The sequence below is a fragment of the Hyperolius riggenbachi genome, chromosome 2 (assembly GCF_040937935.1).
Source record: "Hyperolius riggenbachi isolate aHypRig1 chromosome 2, aHypRig1.pri, whole genome shotgun sequence".
Classification (NCBI taxonomy): domain Eukaryota; kingdom Metazoa; phylum Chordata; class Amphibia; order Anura; family Hyperoliidae; genus Hyperolius; species Hyperolius riggenbachi.
Window position 1 is genome coordinate 459,296,312 of NC_090647.1, and position 16,252 is coordinate 459,312,563.

At 46.2% G+C, this 16,252-nt stretch overlaps 1 protein-coding gene across 1 annotated transcript in view; it reads left to right on the forward strand.

Moving 5' to 3' along the window:
• NUFIP2 (nuclear FMR1 interacting protein 2) overlaps positions 1-16,252 on the forward strand; it is an 81,440-nt gene that overhangs the window by 43,237 nt on the left and 21,951 nt on the right. Inside the window, exon 2 of the mRNA XM_068270104.1 lies at positions 7,693-9,387. Within this exon, the coding sequence (XP_068126205.1) occupies positions 7,693-9,387 (1,695 nt within the window). The remainder of the gene's footprint in view (positions 1-7,692; positions 9,388-16,252) is intronic.

Below are 16,252 nucleotides of genomic sequence, written 5' to 3' on the forward strand. Positions count from 1 at the left end.
TTAGAGTTAGTCTAACACATTTTTTTAGTAGAGAAATATATATATTTACATAGAAAGAGGGACAAAGTCCTGAAAGAGGAACAAATGAGGAGGAAAGAGGGACAGAGGGGCAGGGCTCCCAAAGAGGAACTCTTCCTCCAAAACAGAAGAACGATGGGAGTTCGGGGGCCACCTGGGACGTTGACTTCATGAATGTGTGCCTGGAACAAGGGCGTTCAGACTATACGCGCTGCCGTCCGCATTTTGGCAGCGCGTATAGTGTGCGACACGCAAGAACGGTAGAAGGGCATAGACAGCCCTTCTACCGTTCCCATCATATGCGCTGCGTGGCAGCGCGATTGCGCTATCGCGTGCTGCACGCATTTTTGGGAATCGCAGCGCAGATCCCATTCATTGTAATGAATGGGATCTGCAGCGCAGCGCATAGGAGCGCAGATGGCGTGCGATCGGACGCGTTGCGTTCCAATCGCACGCGTTGCGTTCCAATCGCACAGCCATCTGCGCTAATGATGTGAACGAGGCCTAAAACATACTCCAAAGAGCAAAATGATGGACATAGTGGATCATACATTGGATCCTCTGTTGTACACATTGCCAAATCCACATTGTGGGCATAGCCTAATTGTAGAGTCAGGATATGTATGCAAGTTCTGAAAAAAATTACATTGCGAGAGCTAGATAGAAAGATGACGGCTCACAGAGACCATACAGCAACTGTAGGCAGCTAGGTTTGATGGGTAAAACTAAATTTTCGGTATGTAGGTAGAGTGACCAGACGTCCCGGATTGCCCGGGACACGTCCCGGATTCGAGGTCCGCTGTCCCAGGCTTAATGAGGTCCCGGGAAACATCCCGCTTTCAGCAGCGGGACGTCCCGGCCTCGGGACTCTGGCCACTCTCTCCTCAATGAACTGGCAGCGGCATCTATAGACGCCGTGCCAGTTCATTGCCCGCAGCCCCGCTCCAGCCTCCTCTTCCGGTGTCTGTTTCCGACACCGGCAGGCGAGCAGGGCTACGGCAAGATGGCTGCCGAAGCCCTGTACTGGAGACCTATTTGTGTCACTAGTACAGGGCTTCGGGCGCCATCTTGCCGTAGCCCTGTCAGCGCGGGAGAGAAGAGCAGGAGGAGGAAGACGGTCCCGGGACGGAGCAGCGCGCCAGAGGCTGGACACTTCTGCCAGGTGAGTAAATGCTTTCTTTTCCAGGTGAAATGTTTGCCCGCATTGTTTCTTTTCCAGGTGAAATGTTTGCCCGCATTGTTTCTTTTCCAGGTGAAATGTTTGCCCGCATTGTTTCTTTTCCAGGTGAAATGTTTGCCCGCATTGTTTCTTTTCCAGGTGAAATGTTTGCCCGCATTGTTTCTTTTCCAGGTGAAATGTTTGCCCGCATTGTTTCTTTTCCAGGTGAAATGTTTGCCCGCATTGTTTCTTTTCTGGTGAAATGTTTGCCCACATTGTTTCTTTTCTGGTGAAATGTTTGCCCGCATTGTTTCTTTTCCAGGTGAAATGTTTGCCCGCATTGTTTCTTTTCTAGTGAAATGTTATTGTTTGCCCGCATTGTTTCTTTTCTGGCGAAATGTTTGCCTGCAGTGCGTTTCTTTTCTGGCGAAATGTTTGCCCGCAGTGCGTTTCTTTTCTGGCGAAATGTTTGCCCGCATTGCGTTTCTTTTCTGGTGAAATGTTTGGCCGCAGTGCGTTTCTTTTCTGGTGAAATGTTTGCCCGAAGTGCGTTTCTTTTCTGGTGAAATGTTTGGCCGCAGTGCGTTTCTTTTCTGGTGAAATGTTTGCCCGCAGTGCGTTTATTTTGTACTGACATGTTGCCCGCATTGCGTTTATTTTGTACTGACATGTTTGCCCGCATTGCATTTATTTTATACTGACATGTTGCCTATTGCGTTTATTTTCTGGTGTCCGGGGTAACTGTTACTGCATTTATTATTTAATGGTCATAGATGGCTATGTTTGCTGCTTTGTGGTTACGGTATACTATTAGCATCACACAGTTTCTGCACACCCATGATACAAAGTCTCGTTTGTCCACATCATGGCGTAAACACTGCTTTCTTATGCCTCGCTGTTACATCATTACGTTAGCTCCGCCCATACAATGTCATGGCCACGCCCATTTTTCGGCGCGGCGCGCGCCGCAGCCCCCCTCCCCCAGTCTTCGCCGCTGCGTGCTCCTCACTCCTTCCCACTTTTCGCCGCGGCGCGCTACTCTAATGTAGGCCATGATAGAGATTAGTTCCTAGTAGTTTGGGTCACCCTGAGCTGCTTGGTTACTCTATAGCTCAAGTTTAGGAGCGTTTATTTTAGGAATGCTTTTTAACATATATATTTATGTCATAATAATGTATCTATATGTAAAGCTAAGATACTGCTGATAGATTTGTTGAATGCCCTGGTAGTGCGCATGCGCCGTAATGGTGGATGACGCTTCTTCTCGCAGTGACATCTCGCGTCATTCCGGAAAGCGGCGCATGCGCCTAGTGATTTTCGAACTCTCGCGAAATCAGCAAGTTGTGGCGACGCGAGACTTCCTGCTCCAGCGCGGTGGTGGATGGTGTACGGAGAGGAGCCGGTACCGTGCTGAGGCCGGTGGAGGCGGGGCGGCTCCGGGGTGAGGGGCGGGGATTGGAGGCCGGGCACGTTGCTGTGCAGTATGTGGGTGCGTGTCGCCGCGCACAGAAGGGGAGCGAGCAGTGCTGTCCCGCATCTCCCAGCAGCCGCCCCGCTGCAGCTCGGACTGACTGGGGTACTCGCTGTCAAGGTGACCGATGGGATTGGTGGCAGGGCTGTGTGAGAAGAGTGAGCCCCGGGCTGCAGCCGCCCCTGTGCTCTCCGGGCCGCCGGGGGAAGGGCTGGTTCCTGACTGCTGAGGTGGCATTACTGAGACAGGTGTGCGGCCACTGACACCGCGCTGTGCTAATACTGTCCGCTTCTGCCAGTCAGTATACGCTGCTTCCAAATACACAGCAGCTTTGCCAGGACACTGCACGATATACTGTGTATTTTCTATGCAGTCAGTGCAATTGTCAGGGTCTATATTTTATGAGATGAGGTGAAGAGTGCAAGCATAGAGACTGCCACTAAATGCATGCATCCATATGTACTGATGCGATCACCTGCTGTGCTTATTGTATAACATCATAAAGTATAACATCTGGCCACCATTTCATAAGGGGAAGACATGACTGCTGAAAAAAAACTTCTTTTAGCTAGGTGTATAGATTTTCCTGTGTTGAAGGAAACTTGCCATACACTGGTAGACATTGTCCTGATGTTTTAATTCTACTCAAGGGGGCACCTGTAGAATCAGTGGCGTAGCAAAGGAGCTATGGGCACCGGTGCAAGATTTACATGTGGGGCCCCCCCAAGCACTCTATACAGAACAATTGATACAGCGCACCAAATCCTGCCAAGGACAACCACAGTGTCAGAGGTGCAGAAAGGGGATGGAAAACAGTTTAACGATTGCTACTATTTAAAGCATCTATAGAAGTGATTATTACCAGCACAGGGCTAATAGAGAGCTAATATTTTGCTTGAGGGAGAGCCCCTCTGACCCAAGGGCCCCAGTGCGGTCGCTACCTCTGCAACCCCTATTGCTACGCTACTGTGTAGTATATTGGCACACTTAGCTCTCTGGCCAGCTTCAAACTTCAGTGTTCTCCCCAGGCTTTTTTAGCCGGGTGTTCCACCCGGCTAGTTTTGGTGAGCACCCGGCTGTCATCTGCTAATCTCCTCCTCTGCTGTAAGCAGAGAAGTGCCAGCCCTGCATTCTCTCATCTTGTCCCACCCGGCTATTTTTTTATGCCACCTGGCTGGAAAAAAATTCCGGGGAGATCACTGAACTTCGTCACCTGCAGATCACAGAAGCACAGAGGAGGGATTGCGTCGGCCGGAGATGTGCTAAAACTCTGCAGGGTCCCTAGGAGTAGTTTTAGCAGGAAACCATAGAGACAGCTGTGCCCCTGCCTGCCCCCTTTTGAACACTATAAAATAGTCCTGTCTAATCAGTAATGTTGGTTCATTTAGTTTAGAAATCTATTGGAAATTACGATCAGGCGTTGGAGCCTGGAGCTGTTGGTAACTAACAATCAGCCATTTTTAAAATGGTGAGGCAAAGGAAGCAACCAGTAGGAGGAGCCAATCTAACTAATCACATCCTAGGTACCTATGTGCTGCTGGACGGAACATCTGTAAATAAAATGTGAGATACAGGAGTAGTGCGCATTCATAAAGGTTTCTTTGTAACCCTTTAGATGTGTACATGTTTAGACTTTTACAAACAATCAGAGGGAATAGAGTCATGCAAGCTCTAAGGAATGGCGTGGGTGCCTTTAACTCTTGTAGAACAGAAGCAGCAAATTGAAAAAAAATGGCTGAAGTAGGCAGACAGCTTGTACCAGAAAAATTACCACAACTCTGGCCAGAAATGGGAGCACATCACTGTAGCTTGTTGCCAAGACCTACTCCACAGCTTATTAGACTAATAGTTTTTACTGAACAGGTCTATTAGTGTCCACAGGTGGCCATTACCAATAAAACTTTTTCATCAGATGCGATCTTTGGATATAATTAATATGATCAAATTGTACAGAAAACTGCATGGCAAAAATCAAAGTAAAGTGATTTTATGGTCGATTGGATCAGAAAAGTGAATAGATACAAGTGTTGGATATTACGATCGATTTGGAGGAGAGATAATGCCCTAATCAACCTGTTAATGGGAACAATCCTTAAAGGGAAGGTTCAGGGAAACCTGTAAAAAAATAAAAATCCCTATCCACTTACCTGGGGCTTCCTCCAGCCCGTGGCAGGCAGGAGGTGCCCTCGCCGCCGCTCCAGAGGCTTCCAGTCGTCTTCGGTGGCCGACCCGACCTGGCCAGGCCGGCTGCCAGGTCGGGCTCTTCTGCGCTCCAAGGACGGGCTCTTCTGCGTCCCACGCGGGCGCACTGACGTCATCGGACGTCCTCCGGGCTGTACTGCGCATGCGCAGAACTACTGCGCCGGCGAGGGCCCCTCCTGCCTGCCACGGGCTGGAGGAAGCCCCAGGTAAGTGGATAGGGATTTTTATTTTTTTACAGGTTTCCCTGAACCTTTCCTTTAATTACCTTCTGATTTCTTTTGATCACAAAAATTGCTTCAAAAGATCGCATCCATTGAAGAAAAATTGTACTGTTAATGGGGACCTTTAGAAAATTGAAGCCATTGTTTCTGAGGTTCGGTTCCACAGAAACTCCCATTTTCTGCAAGCTGGCAATAAGTCTGGGCGTAGGAAGTGGTTGTTGAGCTTAACAGACACAAAGTAAAACTTATGTAGCTAATTGTGCTTTTGAGGAGAAATACATACACGTTTTATTTTTTTAAAGGCATCTTGGCTTCTGGTACACTTCAAAGTCCAATAGGGATAGTTTTGCAAACAAGATAGTGAATATCGGAAGACTGACAGAGCCTCTTGGCGTTTTTTTGTATGTCCCCAGGCTCCCACCTAGCCTTATTTGTGAAACATAATATTTCCATGCTTTGATAACAGTTTTCATTGGCCAATTTTACTACCTCAGTGTAATATGAGAGCTTACCTACACAATCTGTTCATAGTACAAATCTGTCCACCCTTCTACTACATGGTTGTGGTAAAACTGGCCAGTCAGAATTGGATGTGTGTATACTTATAATATCTCATTTGTTACAAGTTCATGCTTAAAAGGTATTTGCCTGTTTGCAAGGAGCTTTGTGTACAATCACTGTAACTGCAGATGGAAAAACAGAATTTGGATTTGAATGAGATTGAGTTTGTCAGGAATGGAGTAAATAATAGTAGTGGCTTTTGGGAGCTTTTTCATAATTGACAATTGGTGTTTTCAGCACTTAACTGCTGTGCTTTTTGTTAGTAATGGTGTTATGGGCCCTTTGCTAGTGCCTCATTGGAACTCTCAAACCACAAAAGTGCCTGTAATATACACACAACACAATTTTATGTTAGATTTACCTGCCTGATCATTTTTTTTTTTTTTTCAATGATTCGGTTGATTTTCCAATTGGTTTCCGTTCACTTGTATGGAAATCGGTCAGAAAATTGATCGAAATTAAGATTGGACAGGATGGAAAAAATTGATCTGACAGGTAAATCTAACAGAAAATTGTCATGTGTACCTAGCATAAGGCCTGGGGCCCATTGGCAGCGCCTTTGCAGTGCTTGCCAATTGCCGGCGACTAGCAGAGGGCTGCAGCATGGGAACTGTTATGTGGGTGGTCCCACTTGCAGCGTTGGGACATTTGCTAATGGAGCATTTGCAAAGCACTGAAAATGCATTCAATGGCTGCAGACCCAAATTGCAATTGCTCTGGGTTTCGCATTTAGAATTATGGGGCTTCCGCGATTCAGAATCACAAGTGTTTTGCGATTTCCAAAAAGCGTTGGAAATCAGAGACTTTGGCAATTTGGTCTACGGTTAATTGTAAAGGTGCATATGCAATAACTGTCACCGGCTGGGATCATGACTAAACCCATCGGGCAACATTTTGTGGCCCGGTGCTGTACAGATGTGTCACTATCTTATTTTCGTACTTCATTTTAAACACATCACTTATGTATGAAAGACCTCTTGAACACACTGCTACCATCTATTTCAGGGATCCCCAAACTTTTTCATTCAAGGGCCGGGTCAACATACTTCAGACTGCCGGGGGGCCAGAACATACATAAAAAAAAGTTAAAAAACATTACATTGAATCTAGGTATTGATTCCTCCCCAGTCATGCCCGGAGGAGAACTCCCAGCAGCAGCCATTTAGTCATGTGGCGCCCGAAGAACGTCTTTGTGCACCAGACAGTGAAGCATACCCAGGTGACAACCTGCCATCCAATTGGACAGCAGTGTCACCTGATGCAGAACTGGATTGGAAGCCAGCGAATGACTGCTCACTGTCTTCATGTGGGTGGGTGGGGCCAGCACTGCTATTCTATATGCTGGCCACTGATATTTAAGGGTGCAGTGGGCCACATCTGTAAGTTATACATTCTGGTTTGAGTGGTGGGCCAGTGAAAAAGCCTTGTGGGGCCGCATTCGGCCCGTGGGCCTTAGTTTGAGGACCACTGATCTATTTGGTAGCCTATAGGTGAGCGACACTTTGTTGCTATAAAGGGTGTAGGAGTGGCTTTGAGTAGGCGTGGTGAATAGGGGAGCAGTGGGTTTGGCCTATGCTTGGCTGAGACAATCCAGCACACCCGGATCTTTTTAACGCATCTGGATATAAAACAAATGTCTATACATACACTGTATTAAACCAATGCCTGGTAATTGTTATCATGGTTTGTAATTAAATTTGTGTTTAAAATGCAGGGTCTCGGTTCTCATTTTACCAAAAATAGACAGGCAGGCTATTTCTAAAGATGCAGTTCTGTATTATATCTTCACTGCATAATAGCATCTTTTAGGTCATAGTCATTGATCAGGTTAATGAGGTCACAGGATAGCCTGCTCTGGGTGGGGACTCAAGCCCTTCCCATATAAAAGAGTTGACCTTTGTTCAGTTGTAAATAAGTTTTTCTGTTGCAGTTGCCTGGATATAGCAGACCAAGAGCTTAGCTCTGTAATGTGCTTGTTATAAAAAAAAAAAAATATATATATATTTTACAATATGATACAGTTTGCTGAATTTTTACTGTTTGTGTTTTTTCTTCTTCAGGACATGGAGAGATAAATGGTACTTCAGGAGACCGATACAACCCCACAAAGGTCCTGGGTTCTGACAAGTCTGCATGCCAGTCTGCCTCCAGGGTTACTAACGGCAGCCAGCAAGTCACTGCCGACCCCAATACCAATTCTCGGCACCTAACCAAGACAATTAACTTTGGTAAAACTATCAGTAAGACTAAAACTTTGCTCCAGAAGAACATTATGGACAAAAAGAATGAAAAGACTTTTGAAAGCAAATCTAAAGATATCAAATGCACAGACAAGGGGGAGACTGGGCATATTCAAAATGGCTTGCTTTCAAATAATTCTGGTTTTATTACTAATGGCTATGTGAGCAAAGGTGCTGAGAATGATGGCAGTGGGTCTGAGAGCGGTTATGCCACACCCAAAAAGAGGAAAGCCAAGTGTACCAATGCCAAGCCTGTTGAGTCCTCCAACCTCCTGACTGGCAAAATGTCAGATCCTGAAATCAAGGTGGATCCCGAAAATTTAAAGTCTGATGCTTTTGCAGAGCAGAAGGGAGGAATGCGACTGGACAATGGAAAAGCCTCTTGGAAATGTGAATCTGGCTCTGCCGGGGCTGGTCGGAGAAAATTGAACTCTGGTGATATACAGAGGAAAAACTCTGATGCCAAACCTGTTGCCGGGAAAAAGTTTGATGACCGGCCCAAAGGAAAATCTTCCCCAGTCACCTCCTCTAAAGAGGACTCCTGGACACTGTTTAAACCGCCTCCTGTTTTCCCTGTTGACAATAGTAGTGCTAAAATAGTTCCCAAAATAAGTTATGCAAGCAAAGTTAAAGAAAACCTCAACAAAGCAGCCCAGAACAACTCTGCTGCTCCCTCTTCTCTTACTTTCTCTTCACAAACTGGGGAAACGCCAGCTTTGAACTGCGTGTCCCAGGTTCCCATGTCTGCCATGAAGTCTGTATCTACAGTTAACTTTGCCAATGGCCCCCTTTTAGTTGGAGCTGATGGGGGTTTCATGGCTGCTGCTACTAGTACTGTATCGCATACACTGCCTGGGGGAGCCGAGCCTTTGTCTATAGAACCCTCTTCTGCCTCTTCAAACCCTTCTGAACAAAAGAAATCTGGCCTTTTTACATTTCCTTCAAATATGCAACATGCTCTGCCTGATGTGGCGCAGGGAGAACCACCTGGACCGTCAAATCAACACAGTTTGGGAGAAATTTTCCAGAATCAGTGGGGCTTGTCTTTTATAAATGAACCCAGTGCTGGGCCTGAGGCTGGAACAGACAAAATAGAAGCTGGGCCAGTGGCTTGGGAGCACCCATCTCCTCCGGTTTCACAGGGTGCTGAGATGGTTTCCTCAGGAAATGAGCGCCCAGTTTTCCCTAAGGCCTATGAGCTGGAGAAACGGACTAGCCCTCAAGTTCCCGATGGTGCCACGCTGAAAACAGCTCATGGGCCTGGGGGAGATGGGACTGTGTTACCATTGTTACCGTTAGAACCCCAACATTTAGGAGAACTGCAGAAGTCTGAAGCTGCTAGCCAGGGTTCATTAGTTTTTCAGTCCAAGGTTGAAATAGAAGTAACTATTCAGACCTCCCTAAAAAATACTTTACAGACCTCCGCCAAAGATAAGAGGTATCATGGAGATCTTGATTGCAAAGATAGCTGGGGTTCATTTGACCTGAGGGCTGCTATTATCTATCACACTAAAGGTAAACATCTTGCTAGACCTCGTTGTATTATGTGTAATCCCTGAAAATGTTTACATTTTATTACTCTTTTCCAATCACTACATATGATCAGGGAAGATGTAAGAAAAAATGTACTATAAGTAGAAACAACCATTTGCAGTAAAAACCTCTCCATTGGAAAAGCAAAATGTATTTATCAGATGGATTAGTACAACAGTAAATGTGTCACTTGTTAAGGAGCAGTACAGGTTTCTGAAACAATAATTGGTAGCACTTTTTTGTCAAAGCATTCAGGGCTGTGGAGTCGGAGTCGTGGAGTCGGGCAATTTTGGGTGCCTGGAGTCGGAGTCGGGAAAAAATGCACCGACTCCGACTCCTAATGAATTTGTAACTGTAATCAAAATAGAAAATATGATAAAATGTTCTATTTCTCAGATAATAGTCATAAAAATAATGTATATATACAGTATATATACAGTAATAGCTGTGCTTAGTCCACAAAAATGAAATAAACCAATCAAAATGAGTTACTTGTGCTGCTTGAATAAAGCAGTCACCGTATTTTTAAGGTACATATCTGATTGTGACTGTATATATGATGTGTACACAGGAATCTCTTATATATGTTACGGCCAGAACCCGAAGTTTGGCCACTTCTAGTTCTGGCCGGCCACTTCGGGTTCTGGCCGGCCAATTCGCGAAGTGCCCGCTGCGCTGCGGCCAATGTTAGAAACGGATCGTTTACTCTGATATGAATGTATCTTCTGGCCGCAGCGCAGCGGCCAAACGTATTAATTTGTTGCAATTAAGCCAGCGGCAATGTAACGATTCAAGCCGCCGGCTTTTTATCTGCCTCTCTCTCCTCCCCCCCCCCCCCCCTCTCTCTCTCTCTCTCTCTTTCTTATGGGCAGCCGGGCGGGGACACGCGTGTCCCTCCGGAGTCGTTCGTCGCGGCAGGGAAGCCTGCCGTTCTTGCAGAGCGGGTGCTGGCAGAAGCAATGTCTGCAGCCTCCCCGCTCTGCTGCCCTCTGCTGCCCTCTGGGGGACTCGCGTGTCCCCCCCGCCGGCTGGCCATAAGAGGAGAGAGAGAGGCAGATAAAAAGCCGGCGGCTTGAATCGTTACATTGCCGCCGGCTTAATTGCAACAAATTAATACGTTTGGCCGCTGCGCTGCGGCCAGAAGATACATTCATATCAGAGTAAACGATCCGTTTCTAACATTGGCCGCAGCGCAGCGGGCACTTCGCGAATTGGCCGGCCAGAACCCGAAGTGGCCGGCCAGAACTAGAAGTGGCCAAACTTCGGGTTCTGGCCGTAACATATATACTAAATAACATCTATGCTGTAAGAATAAAGCCTGATGTGTAGCTGTGTCACTAATAGAGATGGTCAATGAGATGGAAGTAATTCGGCATTGATGCTGATTTATGCAAATGTATGCACTCCCTTTGCTGATGAAATCAAATCATTTGATATGTTGTTAAAATTTGGTTTGGTGACTACAAATTAAAGGGTACCTGAGATGGATGAAAATTAAAGTTTTATACATACCTGGGGCTTCCTCCAGCCCCTTCAGGCTAATCAGTCCCTCGCTGTCCTCCACCACCCGGATCTTCTGCTATGAGTCCTGGTAATTCAGCCAGTCAGCGCTGTCCGGCCGCATGCCGCTCCCACAGCCAGGAACATTCTGCACCTGCGCAATAGTGCTGCACAGGTGTAGTATGCTCCTGGCGGCGGAGTGTGTGCATGCGCACTACGCCCGACTGGCTCAAGTACCTGGACTCATAGCAGAAGATCCAGGTGGTGGAGGAGGACAGCGAGGGACTGATTATCCTGAAGGCGGCTGGAGGAATCCCCAGGTATGTATAAAACTTTAATTTCATCTGTCTCAGGTTTACTTTGTTACACAGTAGTACTATACTCTACATATGCACTCCCCACAGAGCTGCAGGGAATCCACTGAGAATGCTGTGCACATTGAACACAGAGGTGTTGTCTGTTTACAATTTCCTCATTCCCCTGCAGAGTACCTGCACATCATTCTTACATGTACCCACACTTACATTGCCTAGGTCCTGATAGATGTTCTTTGTTCCGGTTTGTACCTTTTACAAGTACTCTTACCAAGGACTAGTTTTAGTCTAAAGGGATTAAATATAGTAGTCTACATATCCTTCTCACTTCAGTTGTCTTGTAAAATTCCTAAGCTTTGGCAGTTAAGAGACGAATTTCATGTTACATACTTTTAATCAAAAAAATTGTATTATGCAAATTAGAGGAGTCTGAGTCGAGGAGTCTGAGTCGGTGGAATCCTAAACTGAGGAGTCTGAGTCTGAGTCGGTGGATTTTTGGACCGACTCCACAGCCCTGAAAGCATTCTGTATTTGTTGTGATATAGGCATGCATTTAGACACTTGGATGGACCTGGATAACACTTTCCATCATTGTTTTCAAATGAGCAAATCACTTCCTCTGTCTACTGGCCTGTCACTGCTTATCCAGGTTTCCAAAGCTAGGCTTAGGCAGAATACTTTGACATGGAAGTGATGCTAAGCTAAAAACAAATCTTTTTCTAGGCCTGAACAATCAATTGTTTAAAAACCAAAATCAGGATCACTGAAACAACGATTTTGTGATCGTCAAAGTGGCGGTTTCTCACGATATCCTGGTGCCCTCCCACTGTGCAACAATATAAGGTCTCCCTCTGTACACAGCTTGGCACTAAGTGAACAAATAGTGGCGGCTCAGCGGGTCTCACTCCATAGGCTCACTTATTCTCTCCTTCCTTCTGCCTCCAACGTCCTCAGCTGGGCAGGCAGCAGACGCCACAGGTCGGTCAATTAAGTCTGCTGCTCGCTGCCCCGCTCTTTCTCTGCCCACTTCTTCCGACCTCTGCCCTGATTGTAGTTAGAGCATGGCTACAAGAAAATGGCCGCTGTTGTCCACAAATACGGACATTTTCTTGTAGCCCTGCTTTAACTACAGACAGAGCAGAGTTGGAGAAAGAAGAGTGACTTCAGTGCTAGAATGCGTGGAGCTGGTGAGTCAGCACCGCCAGCGTATGCCGCTGAGTGCACCTATAGCAGGATACCTATACTGATGCCCCTACACCTGAGTTCCTACACTGAGAGCACCTATGCTTGGCTACCAATACTGGGAGCACCTATGTTTGGCTACGTACCTATACTGATGCCCCTACACCTGACTTCCTATACTGGGGGCACTTATAGCTGGCTGGCTACCTACCTATACCTCGAAATCGTGATTTCTGGCAAATCATGCCATTTAATATTTACCTAAAATTGTTCAGCCCTACTTCCTTATGTATGATATATTTAAGTGTTCTTTTAAAGGATACCAGAGCTGAAGCACTTGAGAAACGGGGATGTATGGTGAGCTGTCCTGATGCCGACTGCTCCTCCGGTTCTCCTTTCTGTCACTCCTCTGCTTCTAAATGTCCTCCATGACGGCATGCGCAGAGCGGTCACACTGTAGGATGTGCGCAGCCGTGCCAGTGCAGAAGCAGTGATGCACGACTCCGGCGACCCAGATGAGGGTGCCTGGGGGTATTTAGATGCAGGGGGCGGGCAGAAAAGAGAACGGAGGGATCGGTGGGCATCAGAACGGCTCGCCATACATGCTTGCTCCCCCCTTTTCTCATATGTGCTCCGACTCTGGTAACCTTTAAGGCCCGGTTTACATTAGCGGTAAAAGGAGAGCTTGAAGGACAACTGAAGTGAGAGGGATATGGAGGCTGTCCTAATTATTTCCTTTTAACAGTGTACGTTTATTGCCAGGATGCTCTGCTTATCCACTGCTTCTAATACTTTTAGCCATAGACCCTGAACTAGCAGGGGCATACAAAAATGACAAGGTTAACTGCATAATTGTTACAGGTGTCTTATTGGTATACTACTGCAACCAAGTAGATCAGCAGGGCATCAGGCAATTAGTATTGTTTAAAAGGAATTAAACATGGCAGCCTTCATATTCCCCTCACTTTAGGCGCTCTTTAACCTGCACCTATAGATAGTCTGCACCAGGGGTAGGGAACCTTGGCTCTCCAGCTGTGATAAAACTACAAATTCCAGCATGCATTTGCCTTTATTAATCATGACTGTAGCTATCAGGCTCCTGCAATGCATTGTGGGACTTGTAGTTCCTTAACAGCTGGAGAGCCAAGGTTCCCTACCGCTGGTACTTAAAAGTGGCCATACACTTGTAGATTGCTCCTTGTTTCTGCTACCCTGAACCCCAGAATTTTCTGGAGAGGAAGATCTGAGCTTCTGCTAGTCTTGTCCTAATTTCAAGTTTCCTTAAAGCCAACCCTGGACGGTGGACTGCATTGTGGTTGCTCCACTTCCTTGCACTGGTTTTTATACACATGTACCAGTATGCTTTGATACATTCAACAAATATCTGCTGTCTAATGTTTATCAGTCTGGTTTAGTGTATGCGATAAGGCTCTTCAGTCATGGTGTATGATCTTTGATCTCCTGCTAGTTATGACATAGCTGAACTGTTTGTCACTGTGTACATTGTATCAGCACATTAGTTCTTATCTACAATATTCATCAGTGCTCAGTGTACCAGAGCTGACGTTTCAGACACACCTGGGGCTTCCTCCAGCCCGATCCACGCGGATCGCTTCCACATCGCCGTCCTCCGCCTTCTCCTGTGCCGGTATCCGGTCCTGTAACGTCCTCCAGTCGCAGCCAGTCTGTGCAAGAGAAGTGGGCCCTCTATGTATGCGGCTGCTGGAGAGATAAGTAAATAGCGCACTTCACTTGCGTCAGACTGGCTGCAACTGGAGGAAGTTACAGGACCCAGTACCGAGGAGGGAGAAGACTGAGGAAGGCGGCGTGAGAGCGATCCGTGCGGATGGGGCTGGAGGAAGCCCCAGGTATGTATAAAACAGTTTGTCAGCTCTGGTTTCCTTTAAAGTACCCATGAAGTGAAAAAATTCATTGTGAACTAAACCCATGGTGGGATAGATTACCTGCTGCTGACACTGCTTATTTTGTGTGTTGTCTTTGAGGTCCCTCCTGTTATCTTGCTTTGTAATGTTAAAGTTGAATAATCTTTTGGATGATGACCATGATGGTACATGAATGCTTCTGAACTGTGCATGCCCAGTAAAAGGAAGTGCCAGTGTACACAATACAGTAGTGTACGCATGCTTTGTTACACTGGGCATGTGTGGTTTGGAACTTGTGCATGCCCAGTTCAGATTCACTTGTTCACCGCCAGGTTTATGCAGCTTGATAATAGACCAATTAAAACCCACCAAGGTAGAAATTGGTCACAAAGGTAGAATTTGATTGGTCCATTTTCAAGCTGCATAAACTTTCATGCATAATTCTGCATCAGCTCAGAATTATTTGCATCTCATTTGCCATCTCAAGTGATCATGTGTTTCACAGTTTCCAGTTGCTCTAATTATGGTGAAGAATGTGACGGCACAATGCCGATTACTGGAACAACGTCTTGAAAGACATGGCTGTAGGATTTTCATGAGCATTAGCATGTTGAAGACTCTAAGGCCTGGTTCACACTGGGGCAGTGAAATATTGTGGTTTAATTTCTGGTGGTAGTTATATTGCCTGTAACTCCTCTGCCCATTTGTCTCTTGAGGTACGTACACACATGCAACTTAATGCACGACTAGCCGCCCAACATGACAAACCACACAACTTGTTGTTTGCCCAACCAGTACCTACACACACGCTGACCAACTAAACTACCACCTCATTTAAATACTGCACACGCACCATAGGCACATTCAAAGGACTTGTACACACGTGGACAACCTGCATGATAGATTGTCAGTTGATCCGCCTGTTGGATTGGGCAAACTGCCTCTTATCAATTGCTCATCTAGTCATTTGCCACGGGTTCACACGCCCAACCTATCGTCCAACAGAAAAGTGTGGACGATAGATGGGCGGAAAAGTTGCATGTGTGTACGAGCCTTTACAGTGAAATTTTTGCCAAAACTTTTAGTGGATTCTGTTAACAGATTTGATAGTTCAATAGATAGACACGCACCGGCGGACAGGTATTATTCTTTCTGCTGCTTGGGGGAGAAAGGACGGCGAGGCAGACGGCAGTGGCGGCTCCACAAGTTTAGAATCAATTTCATGCTGAAATCTATTCAAGAGTGTGTGGCAGCCAATAGATTCCTCTGTGATCAGATTAGATCAGAGAGGGATCTGTCTGTTGGTCGATCTCATGGCAATTGACCTGTGTATGGCAGCCATTAGACTCCTGTAGACTGACACAGTGTTAGTACACACAGCTTATACTGTATAATATACATTTGAACATCAGAAGTGTTGTGAGGTATTTGACAGCCGACAGATGTAGTTTACTCAATCCTTACTCTATAGACCCACCTACACACGCTAGGTGAAAATGGGCTGTGGATGATCACCTCAGCTGAGTGTACAATGGCTCCAGACACAGGCCTCAATTCATCATTGTCTTTGCGATAACTTTTTCCAGTTCCTTAAATTATTGAATTCGAAGTTTATCTTTTTCCGCATTTGGTGTGACTTCGATAATCATTCGGTAATGTGTCGATATTTCCATTTTACAGCGGTAATTTAACACAAGGTGTCACAGACCGCGAGCCGGTCTGCGGGTGGGGTAAATCGATCAGCGTCAGAAATCCTCTTACACGGTCATTTGTTCATCACGAAGGGTAACCCGCATTCGCAATTTGATGAACTGACTCGCGAAGGGAGCGTTCTGATACCAACCGAATCACTCCACACACATATACAATTCAAAGATCTGCCACCAAGCGAGTTACACAGCCCGCTACTGTAATTTTACTAGGACTTCGAGAACACTTTAGTAACCCCTAGCAGTATACAAGAATCTG